The sequence below is a fragment of the Dictyostelium discoideum genome, assembly GCF_000004695.1.
Source record: "Dictyostelium discoideum AX4 chromosome 6 chromosome, whole genome shotgun sequence".
Taxonomy (NCBI): domain Eukaryota; phylum Evosea; class Eumycetozoa; order Dictyosteliales; family Dictyosteliaceae; genus Dictyostelium; species Dictyostelium discoideum.
The window spans coordinates 1,648,530-1,670,749 of record NC_007092.3 but is presented as its reverse complement, the minus strand read 5'-3'; the positions used below and the strand labels follow the sequence as shown (position 1 = coordinate 1,670,749).

Genomic DNA, 22,220 nt, shown 5'->3' with positions numbered 1-22,220 from the left:
TTAAATCAAAGATCTTTAATTGATTAATTTATTGACAAAAAAAAAAAAAAAAAAAAAAAATTATGAAAGGTAGTTTGTGTGAGAATTTTTTTTTTTAAGTTCGCAATTTAATTTATTTTTATTTTTTTTTAATTTTTTATTTTTTTTATTTTTTTTTTTTAATAAGTGGTGGTTTAAATTAATTTTTTAATTTTTTTAATTTTTTTTATTTTTTTAATTTTTTTTCAAAAAGAGACATAAAAGATGGAAAGTTTAAGTGAACAAGAAATAAAGTATAGAGAAGATACAACTAAAGTTTACAGGGAGTTATTATCAATTCCAACAGTCAACAACGCATTTTTTACAAACAATGATGAAAGTAATGAAAATCAAACATCAGCATCAATCATTGTATCTCAAATTGATATCACCAATAAGAAAACTAAATTTTATATGTCACAAAAAACAATTTTAAAAGATTCATCATCATCATCAAAGAAAAACCAAGTAATTTCATCAGCAATTCAACAAGAATTAGCAACTTCAATCATATCAGTATCACCATCACATAAGAAAGTTTTAACAATTAAAGAGAACCCTTCAACTGAATTCGAATTCTCTTTTGATATTACTGATGGTTCACATTTAATTACTTCAATTACTTCAAAAGATATTCATAAAAAAATTTTAAATGATGGTTTGTAATTAATAAAATTTAATAATAATAATAATAATAATAATGGAATTTTTATTAATTTTATTTATTTTTTTTTTTTTTAAAAAAAAAAAAGAATGGTTTGGTAGTTTTTCATGGTCACCATGTGAGAAATATGTAGCATTTATTGCAGATTCAAAATTAAATGTAACAGGATTTTTTGATAAGGAACCAAAAGATAAAGCTATTGGTGATCAATTTGTATTTAGAGATGATTGGGGTGAAACTTATTCACCAGTTGCAAATCCATCAATATTTATATTAGATATTGAAAAGGAGGTTGTATTCCCAGTTGAACCATTCCCATCTGAAAAGATATCAGCAGGTCAAGTCATTTGGACACCAAATGGTGAGGGATTAGTTTATGTTGGTTGGAATTTTGGTAAAAGAAAACTTGGTATTAGAGCATGTTTCAATAGATCAAGTTCATTGTATCATTTAAATTTCAAAGAGTTTATTAATGCTAGAAATCAATGGAAAGAGAACCAAAAATTGGATCCAAAACAAACCAAATTAACAACACCATTGCAAATTGTAAATTTAATTCCAAATGGTAATAATGGTTGTTATAGATCACCACGTTTTACACCAGATTCTTCAAAATTAATTTTCTTGGGTTTTAACGAAAGAATTTATGCTCATGATACTTGTTCAAAGATTTTCTCTTTAAATTGGTCTTCAAACAATATCACTCAACAACAACAACCACCACAATCATTTGAAACATTGTTGGATTATAAGAATTTTAATGATTCATTCCCAGGTGTTTTCTGTCAATCATTACCAGAGAGACCATTTATTGATGAAAAAACATTTTTATTTTCAACAATTATTAGATCAACTGAAATGATTGTTTCTTTTAATTATGAATCAAAGGAATTGAAAATTATTAAAATTCCATCATCAACTGATGGTGGTGACGAAGAACCAAAACTTTATGTTTTATATGATATTGATTTTAAATCAAAGAAATATTTAATTGGTGAATCATCAGTAAATCAACCAACTAAAGTTTATTTAGTTGATTATTTGGGTAGTGATAAAGAGAAACAATTAATTTACTCACCAAAACCAAGTGAACAATGTAATTCAATTTTCAAATCATTTAATGCAACCATTCATAATGTACCAGTATCAAAACCAACACCACAACCATACACAGAGTCAATTAAATCATTTGAATTGATTTACTTAAAGAATAAAAATAGTACACAATCTTCACCATTGGGTTGTTTAGTTTTCATTCATGGTGGTCCACATTCAAATTTAGATGTTGGTTATGTTTCAACAATCACTTATTTACTCTCATTGGGTTATAATATTATAATTCCAAATTATAGAGGTTCAACAGGTTATGGTAAAGATTTCGTAGATTGTTTACCAGGTTATATTGGTGATTTGGATGTTGACGATTGTGTTCAAGCAATTAATTACACACTCGATAAAATCGATAATACAATCGATAGAAATAAAATTGGTGTTATTGGTGGTAGTCATGGTGGTTTCTTATCAGCACATCTAAGTAGATTCCCAATTGTCAAAACTTCAATCATGAGAAATCCTGTAATCGATATTCCATCAATGTCAACCTTATCCGATATTCCAGATTGGTGTTTCTTTGAAGCTGGTATTAATCTCTCTGATCCAACCTCTCAATATCATACATTACCATCAATGGAAGAAATTGAAAAAATGAGAAAATGTTCACCAAGTTTCCATATTGAAAACATCAAAATTCCATCATTATTAGCTTTAGGTGATTCAGATCTTCGTGTTCCACCTTCTCAAGGTTTATTATATTATCGTATGTTAAGAGAAAGAGATGTACCAACAAAATGTTTAATGTATCCAAAAACTGGTCATAGTCTTGATTCAATTGATGCTCGTTTAGATCAATGGGTTAATATTTCATTATGGTTAAAAAAATATTTAAATTAAAATTTTTAAAAAAAATTACAACAATTACACCACCACCACCACCACTACCACCACCATATGGTAAAATAATATTATTAAATAAAAACATTTTATCTTCTTTTTATATATATTTAAATATTATTTTATTTTATTTATTTCTTTTAATTAATAAATCATTTAAACATTTTTTACATTCACAATTAAAACCATAATTTTCAAATAATTGTGATCTTCTATCAACTAAATCTTTTGTTGTATCAGTATAAGAGATTGTAATTTCATCACCTGGATTAATTGGTTTAAGTGGTGATAAATGCATCGTATGATCATCAGGGAAATGAATGAATGCATTTGGGTCACAATCATGATTGATGAATGATGTAAGTAAATAAAGACCAATTCCAGACTCTGGTGATGACATTTTGGTGCTTTGTTGATTTGGATCAATATCAATACCAATTGTATTCAAGTAAAGAATTTGCATTACTCTAACGAACCAATCATAATCGAATTTCTTTTTCATACTTTCATTATTAATACCTTTTAATAATGATCTTGAGAAAATTAAATAATCATCTTTCCATTCTAATGGTGGTGGTTTCTTTGCAAATGATAACATTTGTAATGGTAACCATGTTGATTTTGATGATTTCTCTAAATGATATCCCATTATCATTCTTGCTAATATTTTACCTGCTAATAATGGAAATCTCCTCTTCTCTATCGATGCATGTTTCTCTAAATAATTAAATCCTGATCCTGTTGATTTACATAAAACACTATGATATTCAATTGATGATTTCTCTTTACATTCAATTGAACAATATTTATAAACTTTACATTCTTCACATTCTTGTTTAATTTCTTCTTCTTCTTTTTTAATTTCTTTTAAACAATGATTACATATCTATAAATATATTTATATATATATATATATATATAATTATTTTTTAGTTTTAATTTTTTTTTTTTTCTTTTTAATTATTATTTATTATTAAAAATACACACACACATTTTCATTTGATTTTATAATTGAAGGATAGCTTATAAAAGGTTCTTCTTTAAAGATTAGATTGGGTTTATTAGTTTTGGGATTTATAACTGATAAGGTTTGTGTTGGTGATTCTATTGGATTATAAAATAAACCTCTATTGTTTTTACAGTCTTTAATTTCTACAATTTTAAAATTATCTTTTAATATATTTTTATATATATTATCTATTAAAGGTTTTGTTGATTCATTTTTTATATTTGTACAAAAATTCCTGATTAATATTTTATTCATTTTAAAATAATTGGTAAATTAAAAAAAAAAAAAAAAAAAAAAAAAACCGATTTTTTAATTTTTTTTTTTTTTGTTTTTTATGTTAATTAAAAAAAAAATAATATAACAAAACTTAATATATAATAAAAAAGTTTCGTTACATAAAATCTATTAATAAAACTGATAATATAAATTATTTAAGAATTTATTAAAAAACATTTAAAAAATTTTTAATCGGCTTTTTTTTTTTTTTAATAACATCACTCAATTTGAGGGTGTCCCAGGAAAGTTAATTGGNTTTTTTTTTTTTTTTTTTTTTTTTTTTTTTTTCTTTTTTTCTTGTTATTCTTATTTTTTTTTTTATTATTATTATTATTATATTATTATTATTATTATATTATTATTATTATATTATTATTATTATTATATTATTATTATTATTATTATTGTTATAATTTTTTTTTTTTTTTTTTTTTTTTTTTTTTTTTTATGAGTAGTTGGTGTTATATGAGCAGTATGGTATGAAGTGTTCCGGGATGTTTATGGTCATGAGTTTCGAGTTCCAGTTGTGGCTGAATTTTTCGAGTCTTCTTTTTATTGATGCGGTCCGATTGATTGACTCTCGGTTATCAGTGCATCTTAGTTCTTGACGTAGTTGTTTTTCTACTATCTTTCTTGTTCTATCCCATTCGGCATCTCTCGCTTTTTTGATTTTATGAATTATTTGGTTCTCTGTTATTATTGTAGTGTTATCGTTGAATTTTATTTGATTTCTTCTGTACCATATCGATTCCATAATGGCTCCTATCAGATTTGATGAGAATGGTGTGAGTAGTTTTCCGAGAACTTTTTCGCTCCATGGACCGTGGTAAGTGTTGTTGGAGTCTTTACAGACCTTTTGATAGATTGAGTCGATATTCTGTTTTATTGATTTGCATTCGAAGAAGATGTGCATAGACGATTCTTCTTCTTTACATGAGTGGCAATTCTCCCCATGGTGTTTTGGAAGTGCCTTGAGTAGATATCTCCATGCTAAGTCTCTTCCTTTGATAGTTGTGATTGATCTGGCTTCTCTGAATGGTAGAATTGGGTGATTAATGTTCTTTTGAATCAGTTTTTGACCTGTTGTTGGCTGGTGTTTGTTCCATCCCTTGTATTTGATATCCATCATGTTTCTATAGATTACTTTTAATTTTTGTTTGTTTTCGTATTTGGGTTTGACTTGGTTTAGTTTGAGAGTTATTCGCTCTCTTGGGTGGTGCAACAACTTCCAGGCTTTCCAGCATTTGATGTGAATCCTTGATAGTGAGTTTTCTTTTTCCGACTTCCAGACTTCCATATGTGGAGGGCAGTTCTGGTCGTCTTTTTCTCTGAGGTATTGTTCGTATATCCATGCTTTCTGGGCATTGGATCTGGTTGCCATATTCCAGAGTTCCAGGCCTCCAATTTCATAGTCTCTTCTGCTCCTTTCTTTTGAGATAGCCCACCTGTCCCCTTTGAATAACATGTTGGCATTAACGTTCTCCAGTTTCTTTATGTCATTTATTTCGTTGATGTATAGTTGGAATGTTAGTTGGGACAGCAGGTATGATTTGAGGATTGTGATTCTACCTTTTAGCGTTGATGACACGCTCGAATAGCATTTTGTGAGGTTTTCCAGTTTGTTCACCGTATCATCTACTTTGCTTATTACACCTTTGCGGTTGAAGAAAAAGCCAAGATATCTTTCTTCTTCTTTCGCCCCAATTGTCTTATATTTGGTCTTTATCTTTGGGTTTTTAGTGATGCACACACATTTATTATCGTTTATTTTTGCTGCTGTGGCTTGGCAAAATTTTATAACTTTCATATCCATTTTATCTGCGTCATCTATGTTACTGGCTAGTGTGACTGTGTCGTCTGCATATTGTCCAATCTTCATCGAATTGTTCTGATTGAGTTTTATGCCTATTATGGTATTGTCTTTTCTTATTGATGTTGATAAGCATTCACATACTATAGCGAAGAGAGTTGGTGAAATTGGGTCGCCCTGTTTTGTACCTCTTCCTGCTCTGAAGGATTCAGAGAGTTGTCCATTTACCATGACCCTTATGTTGGTGTTCGTTAACATGCTTAGTATTGTGTTTGTTATTTTCCGAGGGAACTTTAGATGGTTTAGAGTCCTTATTAACGCTTTATGAGATATTGAATCGAAGGCTTTTTCGAAGTCATAAAAGGTGATTATCGTGTTTCTATCACTCTTTTCCATTGCTAAATCCAAAGCTATAATGTTGTTGTGGAGTAGCCTTCCTGGTATAAAACCGTTCTGGTACTTTGAGATTATGTTTGGCAGGATTTTTAGTATTCTATTGTTGATTATTTTTGAGTAGATTTTGTAGTCTACGTTGAGTAACGTTATTGGTCTTCTGTTTGAGATTTCCAAGACATCCCCTTTACCTTTGTATATTGATGTAAGGATACCGTTCTTGAATTCTGTTGGAATTTCATTGTTTAAAAAGAAGTTGAATAGTTCTGTGAGGATTGGAATTAGTTTGTGTTGGTGGATTTTATAGAATGAAGATGTTATTCCATCTTCTCCTGGTGATTTACCTTCTGCTATCTTTTCTATTGCTAGCTTAACCTCATATTCTTCGATTCTGTCTTCCATCTCTGTTAATTTTTTTTTTATCTTTAATCGGCGCCAGATACGAAAAAAAAAATTTTTTTTTCAAGAAGTTTCGATAGCTCAGTGGAAGAGCAAGCGACTGCAAATCGTTAGGTCGCCAGTTCAATCCTGGTTCGGAACTTTCATTTTTAGTTGTGTGAACCTGAGGTCAAGGGATCGACTCCCTATTTAGAAGACCAAAAAATCCATAAATTAACATTTTAATATCAGTTTATCTCCTTTAAAGGAACAAATTCTAGCACTATGATTAAAATAACCCTTCAGCTTAAATGATAAGCCTATAAATAAATATTAAATAAAAACTCGTATTAACACAGATGGACATATATCAATCTTGTTAATCCAATATTAAAAAAAAAAAAAAAAAAAAATTTAAAGGACGTCTAAAGATGAAAAGCTCACATACTCGACCCTACCCAATAAGTGGTATAAACTAGCCACCCTAGAATATATAAAAAAAGCAAAAGACTTTAAATTAACTCTTTCAAAAGTAATTTTAACGATCCATAAGATTTCCATTTACAAATAATCAAACTAAAAAAACTAACTTATAAAGTATATTGTATTCTGGAATTATTATAAAAAAAAAAAAAAAAAAAAAAAAAAAAAAAAAAAAAAAAAAATAATAATAATAATAACACAACCAACAACACTATTTTAAAATTCAAACTGCCTATTTTAAAATTCAAACCAATATCGAAATACTAAATTATAAAATGAAGTTAAAATTTCTAAATAAAACTATTAATTATTGTTTATTTCCTTGTAAAGGATAAGCTATGATTAATCAATATAAAAAAAAAAAAGAAATTTATAAAAATAGATTTAAAAATAATAATTTAAAAGATTTAATGAAACTATTTATTTTGATTTTTTACAGTTTTTTTTAATTGTAATAGTTTGATTAAAAAACCATGTATTATCAATATCGAACCTATATCTCTACCACTTATCAATAGTTTATTAAAATTACCATCATCAACTAAACTAACTCTTGGCTCAAAGGTTTTACAAATATAATTTCTATCTAAATTTTCAAAATAAAAAAAATAAAAAAAAAATAAAAAAATAAAAAAAATTTTCTCTATAGATATTCAAATAGTAATTTTAAAAAATAAATTAAATCTTTTTTTTTTTTTTATTAATTTTTTATCTATACACTTGAGTTGATCAAAAAAAATTTATAAAAAAAATTTATTAAATAAGAATTGAATTTTGTGATTATACAATATTATAAAAAAGCAAACTCCAAAACCCAAAATAAATTGTTTATATTTTAAAAAAAAGCTAAAAATATCTTTGAAAATTCCAAAAATAACTCGAAATACTGAAACCAATGAAAATTCAATAAACTTTATAATACCATTAATTTGTTTGTTTTTCATATTTGAATTATAATTATTGTTATAGTTATTGTTACTATTATATATATCTTGATCTTCAATATTTAATGAAGATATTAATCCTTCCATATTATGATTATTATTAATATTAATATTATTGTTGTTATTATTTTTTCTTAAACTCCCATTAAAACTATTTGTTAAATCATTTATATCAAACATATCACTACTATTTAAAGTTGAAGAGTTGAATGGATTTCTTTGTTTTAATGGTGTTGATACTGGTGATTTTGTTATAGTTGTTGTAGTTGAAAATAAATCTTCTAACCTTTGATTATTATTTAATGATCTTTGTTGCTGTTGTTGTTGTTGATGTTGCTGTTGATTAAAACTATCATTTGAGCCAACAAATAATTTAGAAGTGAAAACTGATTTTGGTAATTTGACAAAAGTATCCATCCTATGAACAAATATTAAAATAACAAAAAACATTGAAGAAAATATAGAATTATTTGAAATTTGATTCCATATATTAATTAAAATTGAAAAATGATTTGAATTTTCAATAAATGGTACCTTTAACATTATTATTTTAAAAATCTAAAATTTTTTTAAAAAAAAAAAATTAAATATTAATCATAATGAAAAAGAAAATAATAATAATAATAATAATAATAATAATAATAATAATAATAATAATAATAATAATAATAATAATAATAAGAAAACCTACCACTAAAGTAATAAAAAATAAAGATTCTTTTGTCAGGATATGAATTTTTGGAATTTTAAAGAATGAATTAATTGCTATAATTTCTTGATTGTATCTAAAAACTCTAAAAAAAAGTTTTAAAAATATTAAGGTTGAAAGAAAACTTATTTCAAATTCTAAAACTTTTACATTATAATAATTGAATAAATCATCTTGATTTTTATTATTACTATTATTTCCAACTATTATTATTGGTTTTTAAAAAAAAAAAAAAAAAAAAAAAAATATTAGTTTAGTTTTAAAATTTATAATTATTAATAGTAATAACCACTTACTTTTAAAAATTAAATTAAATAAAAGTATTGATAATAAAAAATAAATTAAAATATTTGAAATAAAAGAAAAAATAGATGAATTTTGAATAAAATAATTTTTAATTAATTGTATTCTATTTTTTCTTATATTTTGAGAGATAATTTTTGGTAATTTTTTAAAATCTGGTGTATTTGAATAAGTGGAGATAATATAACTATCAACTCTATTGATTTCTTTTTTAGTGATTCTATCACAAGTTTCACATAATTTAAATTCCTCTTCCAACTTTTTCGTATAACCTTGAAATAGTTTATTTTCATTCGCTATAAAACTTTTATTATTACTTAAATTATAATTCTTTGGTTGAGGTGGATTAAATTCAATTGATTTATTTAATTTTAATTGTAAATGATATTGACATTTTGAACATAACGTTATTGGTTGAATTGGTTGTTCATTAAATTGTTGTTGTTGATGATTTGATGATTGTAATGATGGTGATAAAGGTAATTGTTGTTGTTGTTGTTTTGGTGATTTTATACAAGATGATACTAATGGTGATGGCATAACTTTATGCATTAATGGTAAGACAGTATTATAATCACCATCTTTATTAAAACCATTATATTGTGTACAATGATCACATGACCATTGATTATCATAGATCTTTTGAATTTTACAAAATTTATGACAAAAAAAACATTTTCTATAAACTAATCTATATGGATCTTGTAATGGTCTTACTATAACATTATATATAAATGATATTAACAATAATATTATTCCTATAAAAAATGAAAAATGTATTAAATCTCTATTATTATAATAAATTAAATTTAAATAATAATCTAAATATAAATCATTCATTTTTTTTTTTTTTTTTTTTTTGTACTTTATTTATTATTTTTTTATATTTATATTTATTTAATTATTTAATTTTTTTTTTTTAGGATCACATAACTTTTGGGAAGATTAAAAAAAAAATAAAAAAAAATTAAAAAAATTAAAAAAATGAAAACGAGTTTTTTTAAAAAAATAAAAAAAAAAAAAAAAAAAAAAAATAAAATTTATTTTTAAAATTATTCGTTTAAACGAAACCAAATTTGTATATATATATATTTAATAAGAAAAAAAAAAAAAAAAAAACCAATTATAGTAAAAAAATGACAGAAACAAATATAGATATAAATTCATTAAATATTAAAGAAAAAGAAGAAAAAGAAGAAGGATTAATTAAAGATAAATCTAAAAAAGAATTAAAAAAATTACAAAAACAACAATATAAACAACAAAAGAAACAAGAAAAAAAGAATAATAAAGTTAATAAAGTTATTAATGAAGGAGTACCAGAGATTAGTGATGAGAAAATCAATTTTTCAGAACCAAAAACTGATAGAGAAGCATATCAAGTTGAAGTTAAACATGTTCGTGAAATTTATGATCGTATTGCACTACATTTCGATAGTACACGTTATAAAGCATGGCCAATTGTTGAAAACTTTTTAGGAAAAGTTGAAATTGGTTCAATTGGTATCGATGTTGGTTGTGGTAATGGTAAATACCTTGGTATAAATAAAGATAGTCATTTAATCGGTTCTGATATTTGTAATAATTTCGCATCAATTTGTAATGAAAAACATTATGAATCATTAGTTGCTGATAATCTTTATTTACCATATAAATCGGATTCATTCGATTATGCAATTTCAATTGCAGTAATTCATCATTTTTCAACATTTGAAAGAAGAACTGAAGCATTAAGAGAAATCATTAGAGTTTTAAAATCTGGTTCAACTTTACTAATCACTTCTTGGGCAATGACTCAAAAATGGAAAGGTAAAAATTATGATTATCAAGATGTAATGGTACCTTGGTTATTTCAAAATCAATTTGATATGACTAAAAAACAACAACAACAACAACAACAACAAGATGAAAATCAAAGAGATGAAAATAATAATAATAATAGTAATAATAATAATAATAATAATAATAATAATAATAATAATAATAATAATAATAATAATGAAAATGAAGAAGATAAAATTATTGAAAAATCAGGTTCACAATATGAAGTTTATCATAGATATTATCATTTATTTGAAGATGGTGAATTTGAAAAAATGGTTTCTCAAATTCCAGAATGTGAAATGGTTGAAAATAATTTAGATCATGATAATTATTATTGTTTTATTAAAAAGAAATAATAATAAATTTAATACATATGTAATAAAAATTTTTTTTTTTTTTAATGCAAAAAACCAAAACTTTTTTTTTTTTTTTTTTTATTTCTAATTTAATAAAGAATTTGAACCATTGTTATTATTATTATTATTATTATTAGTATTATTATTATTATTATTATTATTAGTACCATTATTTATATTTGATTGTTGAGATTTTAAAGATTCATCATAAAAATCAAAATATTTTCTTTTTTGTAATGCCCATTGAATTGACCAAATTGAAAGTGGTCTCATATAGGAAGCTGCTCTAAAACAACCATTTTGATCCCATGCTTCTGGTGTTTGATATTGGAAACCCCATTTTTGATAGGATGAATTAACTATACCCTTTACTAGATCCCATGCATCAGAATCCATATGATGTAATATCATTGTTGCTGCTAAAGAGAATGAAGTACCAATCCAAACTTCACTAGATTGTAAACAAGTTGTATCTACTGTACCTTCTGGACGCATACCATTAACAGCACCACAAACTCCTTTACTATAAGATTTGACATTGTATTCATTAATGATTGATAGTGAGGATAGGGCTTGATCAAATGTCATATATGATTTCAAACCACATGATAGTAGATACCAATGACCAGCTAACATATCAGACATGATTGAGTCAGAGTGAACACTTTTACTTGAATCATAATTAAAGTAATGACCATTCCAAAGTTTTTTAGTGAAAGATTTGGAACCCTTTTCAAAGATTGCATTATAGATGGATTCATCTTCATTGAAACCTAAAATCTTGGCAATCTCTGCTGCCACTTTTAATGCAGCCAACCAAAGTCCACCACTGTAGGCACTACAACCAGTTGCTGGCCAAACATCATAGGTTTGATCAGGAAAGCCCTCATTATCGACCACACCATCATGATCGAAATCGAAATGTTCCAAAGTACGTTGAATTACCCCCTCCACTACATTATAACATTGAAGTAGGAAATTCTTATCTTCCATCACCAAATAATCCCTATAAACTTGAAGAACAAATTTCGATGGTAAATCTTTCCAACGTGAAACATCTTGAATACAATAGGAATTTACACGTTTCCAAGGATCTTCACCAGGATTACCAAGATCATGTGGTACTGTACCTTGTTTCTTTCTTGGCATTAAATGACCTGAATGAATACCCTCCCAATTGATACCATAATCCAATTGGGTTGCATCTGCAATATCATATTGTAAACTAATCTCCAACAATGGCCAAAGCATTGTCAATGCAAAACTAGCATAGAACATAACATCATAAGTATTGTACATTAAATATTCCAAACTTTCCAAATAAGCAAATCTTCCAATATGGTTCGTATCGGTGGTATCCTCTTGTTTCAATTGAGTTTTAGTTGGGTAACGTGATGGTACCGGATCAATTGGTGATCCATGTGTCCAAACAGTACCACCATCAACCAAATAATATAGTTCGTTAAATAATGCCATCTTATAGAATGTTGGTAACTCTGGATCTGAAAGAATTGGTTGTTGCCATTGAATGATTTGATTATCCCAATGTTTCCAATTATTAATGGCATCATAAGCTATACGTTGACTATTACCACCTTGATTACCATAGAATTTTGTATATCTCTTATAGTAGGCACTACCCATTTGGAATCTAGTGATTGGTGCATCCCATGAGATACAAAAAACAATTGTTTTTGATGAACCTGCTGCAACTTTAACTTTTGCTGCAACTGCGGCACCAATTGGTTTCTTTGGTGCTGATGGTCTAGAATCTTTATTATTCTCCAATTCACCTTTCTTATTGAATGTATACCATAAATTTGCAGCATCCAATCTACTAGTAGTTTCAAATCTTTCACAAAAACTAATTTCAACATCTGGTTCATCCATTACTGCAATTGAATATTCCATTGGATCATTAAATACCTTTGTATTACCATTTGGTAATGTACATTTTTGTTCTTTTTTATGAATCATAGTAATACCTTTTATATTTTTTTTATTATTACCAGATGATGATGATGATGATGATGATGGTGATTGTTGATCATTATCACCAAAAGTAAAATATTTATTAAAATGACCACCATCTTGATCAGATTGAGTACCAATACTATTTTGCCAAGTTAACATTAAACTAACATCAGCGGATGAATATTGATTATTATTTTCAATTTTCCAAACATAAACACCACATGGATATGAAGATTCTTGATAATTGTGAGGTATGACTGGTGAAACTTGTTTACAAGTTAATCTAATATCAGGATGAGGTTCTTCATAAACTGTCCATGCTCTTGGAAATAAACCAAAATAACAACTATTATCACCTTTTAATCCCCAATTCCAAACATCTAAATTTAAATTTGATTTTGGTTTACCTGGATATAATACAACTGCTTTTTGTTTACTTTTTAAATTATTATCAAATCCATTATTATTAATGTTATTGTTATAGCTGTTGTTATAGCTGTTATTATTATTATTTGAAAATTGTGGTGGTGGTGTTGATGAATTTGATGATGATGATGATGATGATGATGAAGTATTTGAATTATCAAAATTAATATAAACTGAAAATTTATCAACATCAACGATTTCATTCGAAACTAAACCATTATTAAGATTCCATCTAACGAAATCACCTTTCCAACCACGATTAATACTACCACTACCAATACCACCAATGGGTACACCCATGATTGGACCAGGTTTTGGTAGATTGAATGGATCCATAATTGGTACTCTTCCAGAGGAAGTTTCTTTCTTTACATATTTCCACATTCTATATCCCATACCAACCAATTTCAATCCTTGCCACATTGAAACTTGAAAATGTTTATGCTCTGGATAATTGTTATCTAATCTTCTTGCCCATGCATATTGTGGTATGTCTTCACCTAATCTTAAATATTTTTCAAATTCTGGTGCTTGGTCTTGATTCAATAATGGATCCTCACCTAAATCTTTCCAAAATTTATCTGTACTAAAATTTAATAATCCATTGGCTGTTGATGTATTTAAAATTGCATGTTTAATTGAACTAAAACTTTGAAATATTGATGATGATGATGTTGATGATGGAATTTTACCAACATTTTGTTGTCCATTTGTTACACCTGTTGTTGAAGTAGAAGTTGTTGTTGTAGTTGTTGTTTTTGGTAAAACTGAAGATGGTTCATCAAATAAACCACTATTACTTAAACTATTATCACCTGGCATACTATTTGCAAAAGTATTATTTAATAAATCAACACCATTACTATTATAATTATAACTATTTGTATTTGAATTAATTGGTGTCGAAGTGGTTGCAGTATTGGTAGTGGTAGTGGTTGTAGTAGGTGATATGGTGGTATTATTATTATTATTATTATTATTATTATTATTATTATTATTATTACTATTATTATTATTATTATTATTATTATTATTATTATTAAAACTATTATTATTATTATTAAAATTACTTAATAAACTTTCATCGTAGTCATGAAAACTATGTACATTATTTGTGGTGGTATTATTATTAGTAGTATTATTATTTTCAATATTATCATTAAAATTTATATTACTAAAATTTGACGAAATATTATTAATAATATTATTATTACTAGCAGAAAGATTATCAATGGAAGATAATGTTTTATTATTAATATGAACAGTTGAATTATCATAAACGTCAAAATTAAAATGAAAATTTATGTCATTGTTTATGTTAGATGAAGTAGTGGTGGTGGTAGTATTTGTTGTTGTGGCAGTTGGTGTGTTATTTGAAATGAAATAATTTTCATAATCTTCATCATCTATATTATTACTATTAAATGAAAATGTATTATTATTATTGTTATTGTTACTATAAAAATTTCTATTGTTATTATTGTTGGTATTTTTGAATTTATTTGTATTTGAATCTGTAAATGAGATCTCTTCATAGTCATCCTCTATATTATTACTATTATCTTCACCTTTTAAATTAAATAAATCATCCATTTTTTTTTTATTTTTTTTTTATTTTTTTTTTTTAATTAATGGATGTTATTTATTTTTTTTATTTTTTATTTATTTATTTGTTTATTTATTTATTTATTAATTATTATTATTTTTTTTTTTTTTTTGAAATTGTGTGTATGGTAGGAAGATATATATGGGCTAAATGGAATTTAAAAAATTAAAAAAATTAAAAAATAAGAAAAATAAAAAAAAAAAAAAAAAAAAAAAAATAGAAAAAGAAAAATTTTGAAAAATAAAATTTAAATTAAAATTTTTTTTAAATGAAGCAATATGTGGTTAAATTTTTTTTTTAAAATAAAATATGAAAAACAATAATAATAAAAGTCCCCTTTTTTTTTCATTGCATTGATGGAAAAAAGGGGACTTTTACTATTATTATTATTATTATTATTTCTCAAAATGGATTTTATAATAAAATAATAAGCAGAAATCCATAAAGGTTTAAAATAAAAAAAAAAAATAAAATTAAAAAAAATAAATATTTTTATTTTTCCCTCCAAAATTTTTTTTTTTTTTTTGAGTTTTTTTTTTTATAATTTAATTTTTAATTCTACCTTTTTTTTTTATTTTATTTTTTTTTTTTTTTTATTTACGTGTTAATTAATTAATTTATTATTATTATTATTATTAATATTAAAAAAAAAAAAAAAAAAAAAAAATACAATGGCAACCAAACCAACAAGTAAACAATTATTATCAAATAAACAAGAAGATATAAATGATAAATTAAATGAAGAACAATTAGAAAATTTCACAGCTGATTGTTTAAAGAAATATTGTAAAGAAAATTCAATCCCATTGGCTACAAACAAAGCCAATATTATTAAAAATATTATTAAATTTTTTGTAGAAAATAATAATAATAATAATAATAATAATAATAATAATAATAATAATAAAACTATATCTCAAAAGCCAATACCAACAATAATTGAACAACCACAACAACAACACCAAATCAAATCAATTTTAAAGAAAGCTAATGATGAAAATAACAAAGAAAATAATGTAAATAATATGAATGGTATGTAAATTATATTTATAAATAATTTAATGTAATAATAATAAATTATTTTATTGACTTTTTTTTTTTTTTTTTTATTTTTTTTTTTTAATCACATTACCACAGAAATAGTAAACAAAGTTGAAAAATTAGAAATTACAAAAAAGAAAATTACTACTAGAAAACAATCGGCTGAACAACAAAAACAATTAAATGATATAAATGTAAATAATAGTAACAACAACAATAAAAAAGTATCATTTAATCCAGTAAATCAAATTGGTTTCATTGAAAGAAAAGAAAAAAATCAATTTAAATATTATATCAATACAAATCAAAATAGTCCAATTAAAAATGAATCACCATTGGTATGGATTTTTTTTTTTTTTTTTTTTTTTTTATCCATATAAATACTTATTTTTATATTTTTTAAAATTAATTAATTAAATTAAATCAATTTTAAAATTATAAATAGAAAATTATAAATAATCAACTATATAATATTTTTGATTGTAAAGAAGAGGAAGAAGAGGAATTTGATACTGACACAATGTCAAAACCAGAATTAAAAGATGCATTAGAGAAAAATGGTCTCCCAACTGAAGGTGATAAACAAGTATTAAAGAAAAGATTAGAACAATTTATTATTGAAACTTTAAATAAATCACAAATTGATACTGATAAAAATAATAATGAAGGTACTGATGATGATAATAATAATAATAATAATAATAATAATAATAATAATAATAATAATAATAATAACCCTACAAAAGAAAATAATGATGACTGGATTAGATGGACACCACTAAAAGCAAAATATAATAAACAAAAACCAACAATTAATGATTCAGATTATGATGAAATAGAAAATAATAATAACAATAATAATAATAAACAACCAACTATTAAAACTATAAAGAGTAAACCAAAGCCAAATAAAAAATTAAATTCCAATAATAATGGTAACAAAAATAATAATAATAATAACAATAATAATAATAATAAAAATAAAAAAAAAGTGGATAGTGATGATGATGATGATGATGATTATCAAATTAATAGTAGTAGTGAAGAAGAGGATAATCATCAACAAGTAATGAATTCTCAGCAATTATTCAATGCATTTCTTGATGTTTCCATCTCTAATAAAAAAAAAATCAGTCCAAAATAAAAAAAAAATGAAAAAAAAAAAAAAACGAACACATTTCGTAATTTAATAAAAAAAAAAAAATAAATAAAAAAAAAAGTGTGTACTCTCCTCATAGTTTTACATATAAAACAATTTCAGCGGTTTTTTCCCATCATTAAATACTACTTTGGTTGATCATTCATTTAATTTTGGCGTTCACCAATTGATATATTACATAGTGTCTCACATGTTTTCCATTGAAATTTCCTTCAATTGATAGAAAATGATTTTTGCAGGTTTTTCAGTTAAATTAAAAAATCAGTTTTTTTTTTTTTTATTTTTTTTTTTTTAATTTTTGTTTAAGTTTTAATCATTTTGTAATAGTTTTTTTTTTTTTTTCTTTTTTTCTTTTTTTCTTTTTTTATTAATTATTCTTTTAAAAAACCTTTTTTTTTTCTTTTTCTTTTAAAAACTTTATATTCAAAAAGAATCTTAAAATCAAAAAAAAAAAAAAAAAAACATATATAAAATTTATAATCAAATAAAAAATAAATATATAAGTAAATATAAATATAATGTTAAGTCAAAAATCAATTCAAATAATTAAATCAACTGTACCACTTTTGGAGAAATATGGAGTTGAGATCACTAGCCTCTTCTATAAGAATATGTTTGAAGCACAACCACAATTTTTAAATATATTCAATCATTCAAATCAAAGAAATCAGAAACAACCGGTGGCTTTGGCCAATACAATTTTACAATCTGCAATTCATATTGAAAAATTAAATGAAATCAATTTAATGCCAATCGTTCATAAACACGTTGCATTAGGTATTACACCTGAAATGTATCCAATTGTTGGTGCTCATTTATTGGGTGCTATGAAAACTGTAATGCAAGATGAAGCAACTCCTGAAATTATGGGTAAATTATTTATTTATTTATTTATAAATAATAGTAAATAATAATAATAATAATAATTTAAATTATATTAATATATTTTATATTTTTTTTTAATTTTTTTAATTTAATTATTTATAGCTGCATGGACTGAGGCATATAGAGCAGTTGCACAAGCATTTATGGATGCAGAAGAAGATTTATACTTTGAGACTGAGGAACAAATTGGTGGTTGGAAAGATACGAGAGAGTTTGTAGTTGATAGAATTGAAGAAGAGACACCATTAATTAAATCATTTTACTTTAAAGCATATGATGGTAAAGAGATAGCTACTTATATTCCTGGACAATATATTACTGTAAAGATTACATTACCGGGTGATGGTGTTGATGTACCAACTGATAAGATGAGAACTTATGTCAGACATTACAGTTTATCAGATAAACCAAATGATGAATACTATCGTATTTCAATAAAGAAAGAACTCGGTAAGAATACACCAAATGGTATAGTATCAAATCATTTTCATAATAATATTAAAGTGGGTGATGTAGTACCAATGTCGGTCCCAGCAGGCGATTTCGTGGTAAATAACGATTCTGAGACTCCAATCCTTTTAATTTGTGGTGGTGTTGGTATTAACCCGTTATTTAGTATGCTTAAAGAGACATTGGTCCAACAACCAGATAGAAAAATAAATTTCATTTTCTCAACTCATTGCGAATCAAGTCAACCATTTAAAGAGGAACTTAAACAATTGGAAGACGATTATAAAGAAACTGGTAATCTTAAAATCAATTTAGTATACTCTGAAAATCAAGGTCATATCAATAAAGAAATCATTGAAAAATATTCAACTCAACATGTTGATCAAGCTGAAATCGCTGAAACCGACGTTTACATTTGTGGTCCTGTACCTTTTATGATGCAAGTTAACAAAGATTTATTACAATTAGGTTTCCATAAAGAAAATGTACATTATGAATTATTTGGTCCATTAACTCCAGTCCTCGAAGAAAATCAAATGTTAAGAGGTGTAAAAAATATTATTGAAAATTAATTTAAATAAATAAATAAAAAAAAAAAAAAAAAAATATAAAAAATAAAAATAAAAATAAAATAATTTAAAAGATATTTTTAATTTTTTGGTATAAGGAAAAAAAAAAAAAAAAAAAAATTGGAAATAATAATTTAATTATTAATAATCGATATTTATGTCTAATTATTTTTTTTTTTTTAATTTATTTTTTAAAAATATTATAATATTTTTTTTTTAACAAAAAAAAAAAAAATTAATCTAATCTATTAATATCTATATTTGGAAATCAAATATAATATGGTTCCATTTAAAAGTTTAAAAAAAAAAATTTAAAAAAAAAAAAAAAATTGGGTAAGGTTTTTGTGAATTCCTCTTTAACGAAAAAATTGGGTAAGGTTTTTGTGAATTCCTCTTTAACGAAAAAAATTTTTGTGATAAAAAAAAAAAAAATATCATATGATATTAACAAAACGATAACTAAATTTGTGTATATTTTAAATTTAAACAAAATTTCGTGATGATTTTGATTTTTTTTGATTTTTTTTTGATTTTTTTTGGTTTTTTTTTTAATTTTTTATTTTTTTATTTTTTATTTTTTATTTTTTATTTTCAAATAAAATGATTAAAAATAAATTTTTCTTTTCATTCCAAATTAATTAAAAAAAAAAAAAAAATTTTATTTTACAAATTTAATTTTATATTTTAAACATATAATATTATTATTTATTTATTTATTTATTAAAAAAAAAAAAAAAACAAACAAATAAAAAAAAAAAAAAAAAATGTCTTTAAGTCAACAATCAATTTCAATTATTAAAGCAACAGTACCTGTTTTACAAGTCCATGGAGTTAATATCACTACAACCTTCTATAGAAATATGTTTAAAGCTAATCCACAACTTTTAAATATTTTCAATCATTCAAATCAAAGAGAAGGAAAACAACAAAATGCTTTAGCAAATACAGTTTTACAAGCTGCCATTCATATTGATAAATTGAATGAATTAAATTTAGCTCCAATCGTTCATAAACATGTTGCATTGGGTGTATTACCAGAACATTATCCAATTGTTGGTACAAATTTATTGGGTGCAATTAAAGAAGTTCTTCAAGATGCTGCCACTGATGAGATTTTAGGTGCATGGGGTGAAGCTTATGGTGTAATTGCTCAAGCTTTCATTGATGCTGAAGCCGCTTTATATAAAGTTACAGAGGAGCAAATTGGAGGTTGGAGAGATACTCGTGAATTCATTGTCGATAGAAAGGTTGAAGAGTCGTCCAATATCATTTCATTCTACTTTAAACCAGCCGATGGTAAACCAATTGCAACCTATATTCCAGGCCAATACATTACCATTAAGGTACCATTAACTTTAGAGAATGGTGAACAAAGAACTCACATCAGACATTACAGTTTATCAGACACACCATCCGAACAATACTATCGTATTAGTGTAAAGAAAGAAGACGCCCTCAAAAAGTCTGATCCAAATGGTGTAGTTTCAAATCATTTGCATGCAAATGTTAAGGTTGGCGATAAAGTTTTACTCTCCCCTCCAGCTGGTGACTATGTAGTCGACCAATTATCAAGCAATCCAATCCTTTTGGTTAGTGGTGGTGTTGGTATCACTCCATTATTAAGTATGGCAAAGGCAACTTTAGCTAAACAACCAGAAAGAGAAGTCACCTTTGTTCACTCTTCAAAGAACAAACAATATCAACCATTTGCAAATGAATTATCCCAATTGGAAAAATCAAATAAAGTAAAGGTATCAACTGTTCATTCTGAAACTGATGGTCAAATCACCAAAGATAAATTAGAAAAATTCATCAATCCTTCTCAAATTAAAGATACTAAAGTTTTCATCTGTGGTCCAGTATCTTTTATGTCTGCAATTAATAAACAATTAATTGAATTAGGTTATCCAAAAGAAAATATTTCTTATGAAATTTTTGGTCCATTAACAAATGTATAAAAAAAAATAAAAAATAAAAAATAAAAAAAATAACATATTTAAAATAAATAAATGATAAAAAAAAAAAAAAAAAAAAAAAAAAAATATATGTTAATTTATATCTCAAAAAAAATGATGTTTTTTTTTTTTTTTATATTATTTTTTTTTTTTTTATTTTATTTTATTTTTTTATTTTTTCCCATAATAAAAACTTTCAAATAAATTTATTTACAAGTAAGGGAAATAACTAATCGAGATTGAATTTTTACAAGTGAGGTCATGTGGGAAAAAAAAAAAAAAAAAAAAAATTTTTAAAAAACAAAAAATGTTTAAATATGTCAGGAGGTTTTATAGATTTATAAAAACATTGGTTATATTATGAAACTCCAATTGCATTTCTTTATTTTTTTTTTTAAAAAAAGGAGATAGTTTTTTTTTTTTTTTTTTTTTTTTTTTTTTTTTTCCTACTTATAGACTTTAATTTTTCATTAAAAATTAAAAAGTAATAAAAAGTAATTGTTTTTTAAAATGAAGATATAAATAATTTTTTTTTTTTTTAAATTATTATTATTTTTATTATTTTTTCATATTATTTTTTTTTATTATTTCATTTTTTATTTTTTTTTCATTATTTTTTAATTTTTTAATTATTTATTTATTTTTTTTTATTTTTTTTTTTATTTGTCTAAAAAACTTTTTAAAATATCAAAAGTTCGGAGGTTGTTGTGTTGGGATTAAAAAAATAAAAAAAAAAATAACATTTAAAATTTAATCCATCACCAAAAAACATGTAAAGCACGTGCGATTTTCACTTGAGCACGGGGATTTTGGGCATATTTACATAAAAATTAAAAAATTATTTTATCGAGATTTGAAAAAAAATGGTGGGGGAAATTTGAAAAAAAAAATTTAGGGGAACTTACTTCTTTTATTTGAAATTTTCCATATAACCTTAATCAATTTTTTTTTTTTTTTTTTAAAAAAAAAAATTAAAATTACAAAATGCCCATTCCAGTAAAAACTCTTTTTATTTTGACTTTTTTTTTCCTCAATAAA

At 24.2% G+C, this 22,220-nt stretch overlaps 9 protein-coding genes and 1 non-coding gene across 10 annotated transcripts; 6 read left to right on the top strand and 4 right to left on the bottom strand.

Moving 5' to 3' along the window:
• Nucleotides 1-243: 243 nt before the first annotated feature.
• Nucleotides 244-2,632, top strand: apeh (N-acylpeptide hydrolase; the record flags this gene model as incomplete). Its single annotated transcript, XM_629628.1, has 2 exons — nucleotides 244-676; nucleotides 771-2,632. The coding sequence occupies 2 exons, from the start codon at nucleotides 244-246 to the stop codon at nucleotides 2,630-2,632; spliced, it is 2,295 nt and encodes a 764-aa protein (XP_629630.1).
• A 127-nt stretch (nucleotides 2,633-2,759) lies between these two features.
• On the bottom strand, nucleotides 2,760-3,896 carry DDB_G0292454 (SET domain-containing protein; the record flags this gene model as incomplete). Its single annotated transcript, XM_629627.1, has 2 exons — nucleotides 2,760-3,518; nucleotides 3,624-3,896. The coding sequence occupies 2 exons, from the start codon at nucleotides 3,894-3,896 to the stop codon at nucleotides 2,760-2,762; spliced, it is 1,032 nt and encodes a 343-aa protein (XP_629629.1).
• A 466-nt stretch (nucleotides 3,897-4,362) lies between these two features.
• DDB_G0292452 (hypothetical protein) lies at nucleotides 4,363-6,522 on the bottom strand (the record flags this gene model as incomplete). Its single annotated transcript, XM_629626.1, has 1 exon — nucleotides 4,363-6,522. One exon carries the CDS (start codon nucleotides 6,520-6,522, stop codon nucleotides 4,363-4,365), a length of 2,160 nt encoding a protein of 719 aa, XP_629628.1.
• Nucleotides 6,523-6,589: 67 nt separating this feature from the next.
• On the top strand, nucleotides 6,590-6,661 carry tRNA-Cys-GCA-8. The gene has a single exon. It is a non-coding gene; the product is annotated as a tRNA-Cys (tRNA).
• A 736-nt stretch (nucleotides 6,662-7,397) lies between these two features.
• DDB_G0292450 (hypothetical protein) lies at nucleotides 7,398-9,777 on the bottom strand (the record flags this gene model as incomplete). Its single annotated transcript, XM_629625.1, has 5 exons — nucleotides 7,398-7,567; nucleotides 7,961-8,483; nucleotides 8,617-8,717; nucleotides 8,760-8,837; nucleotides 8,931-9,777. The coding sequence occupies 5 exons, from the start codon at nucleotides 9,775-9,777 to the stop codon at nucleotides 7,398-7,400; spliced, it is 1,719 nt and encodes a 572-aa protein (XP_629627.1).
• A 296-nt stretch (nucleotides 9,778-10,073) lies between these two features.
• Nucleotides 10,074-11,117, top strand: DDB_G0292448 (hypothetical protein; the record flags this gene model as incomplete). The annotated part of the gene is made up of 1 exon (XM_629624.1): nucleotides 10,074-11,117. The coding sequence occupies one exon, from the start codon at nucleotides 10,074-10,076 to the stop codon at nucleotides 11,115-11,117; it is 1,044 nt and encodes a 347-aa protein (XP_629626.1).
• Nucleotides 11,118-11,201: 84 nt separating this feature from the next.
• On the bottom strand, nucleotides 11,202-15,110 carry DDB_G0292446 (hypothetical protein; the record flags this gene model as incomplete). The annotated part of the gene is made up of 1 exon (XM_629623.1): nucleotides 11,202-15,110. The coding sequence occupies one exon, from the start codon at nucleotides 15,108-15,110 to the stop codon at nucleotides 11,202-11,204; it is 3,909 nt and encodes a 1,302-aa protein (XP_629625.1).
• A 684-nt stretch (nucleotides 15,111-15,794) lies between these two features.
• Nucleotides 15,795-17,308, top strand: DDB_G0292444 (SAP DNA-binding domain-containing protein; the record flags this gene model as incomplete). The annotated part of the gene is made up of 3 exons (XM_629622.1): nucleotides 15,795-16,155; nucleotides 16,261-16,502; nucleotides 16,610-17,308. 3 exons carry the CDS (start codon nucleotides 15,795-15,797, stop codon nucleotides 17,306-17,308), a joined length of 1,302 nt encoding a protein of 433 aa, XP_629624.1.
• A 533-nt stretch (nucleotides 17,309-17,841) lies between these two features.
• On the top strand, nucleotides 17,842-19,230 carry fhbB (hypothetical protein; the record flags this gene model as incomplete). The annotated part of the gene is made up of 2 exons (XM_629621.1): nucleotides 17,842-18,193; nucleotides 18,311-19,230. The coding sequence occupies 2 exons, from the start codon at nucleotides 17,842-17,844 to the stop codon at nucleotides 19,228-19,230; spliced, it is 1,272 nt and encodes a 423-aa protein (XP_629623.1).
• Nucleotides 19,231-19,991: 761 nt separating this feature from the next.
• On the top strand, nucleotides 19,992-21,185 carry fhbA (hypothetical protein; the record flags this gene model as incomplete). The annotated part of the gene is made up of 1 exon (XM_629620.1): nucleotides 19,992-21,185. One exon carries the CDS (start codon nucleotides 19,992-19,994, stop codon nucleotides 21,183-21,185), a length of 1,194 nt encoding a protein of 397 aa, XP_629622.1.
• Nucleotides 21,186-22,220: the final 1,035 nt, after the last annotated feature.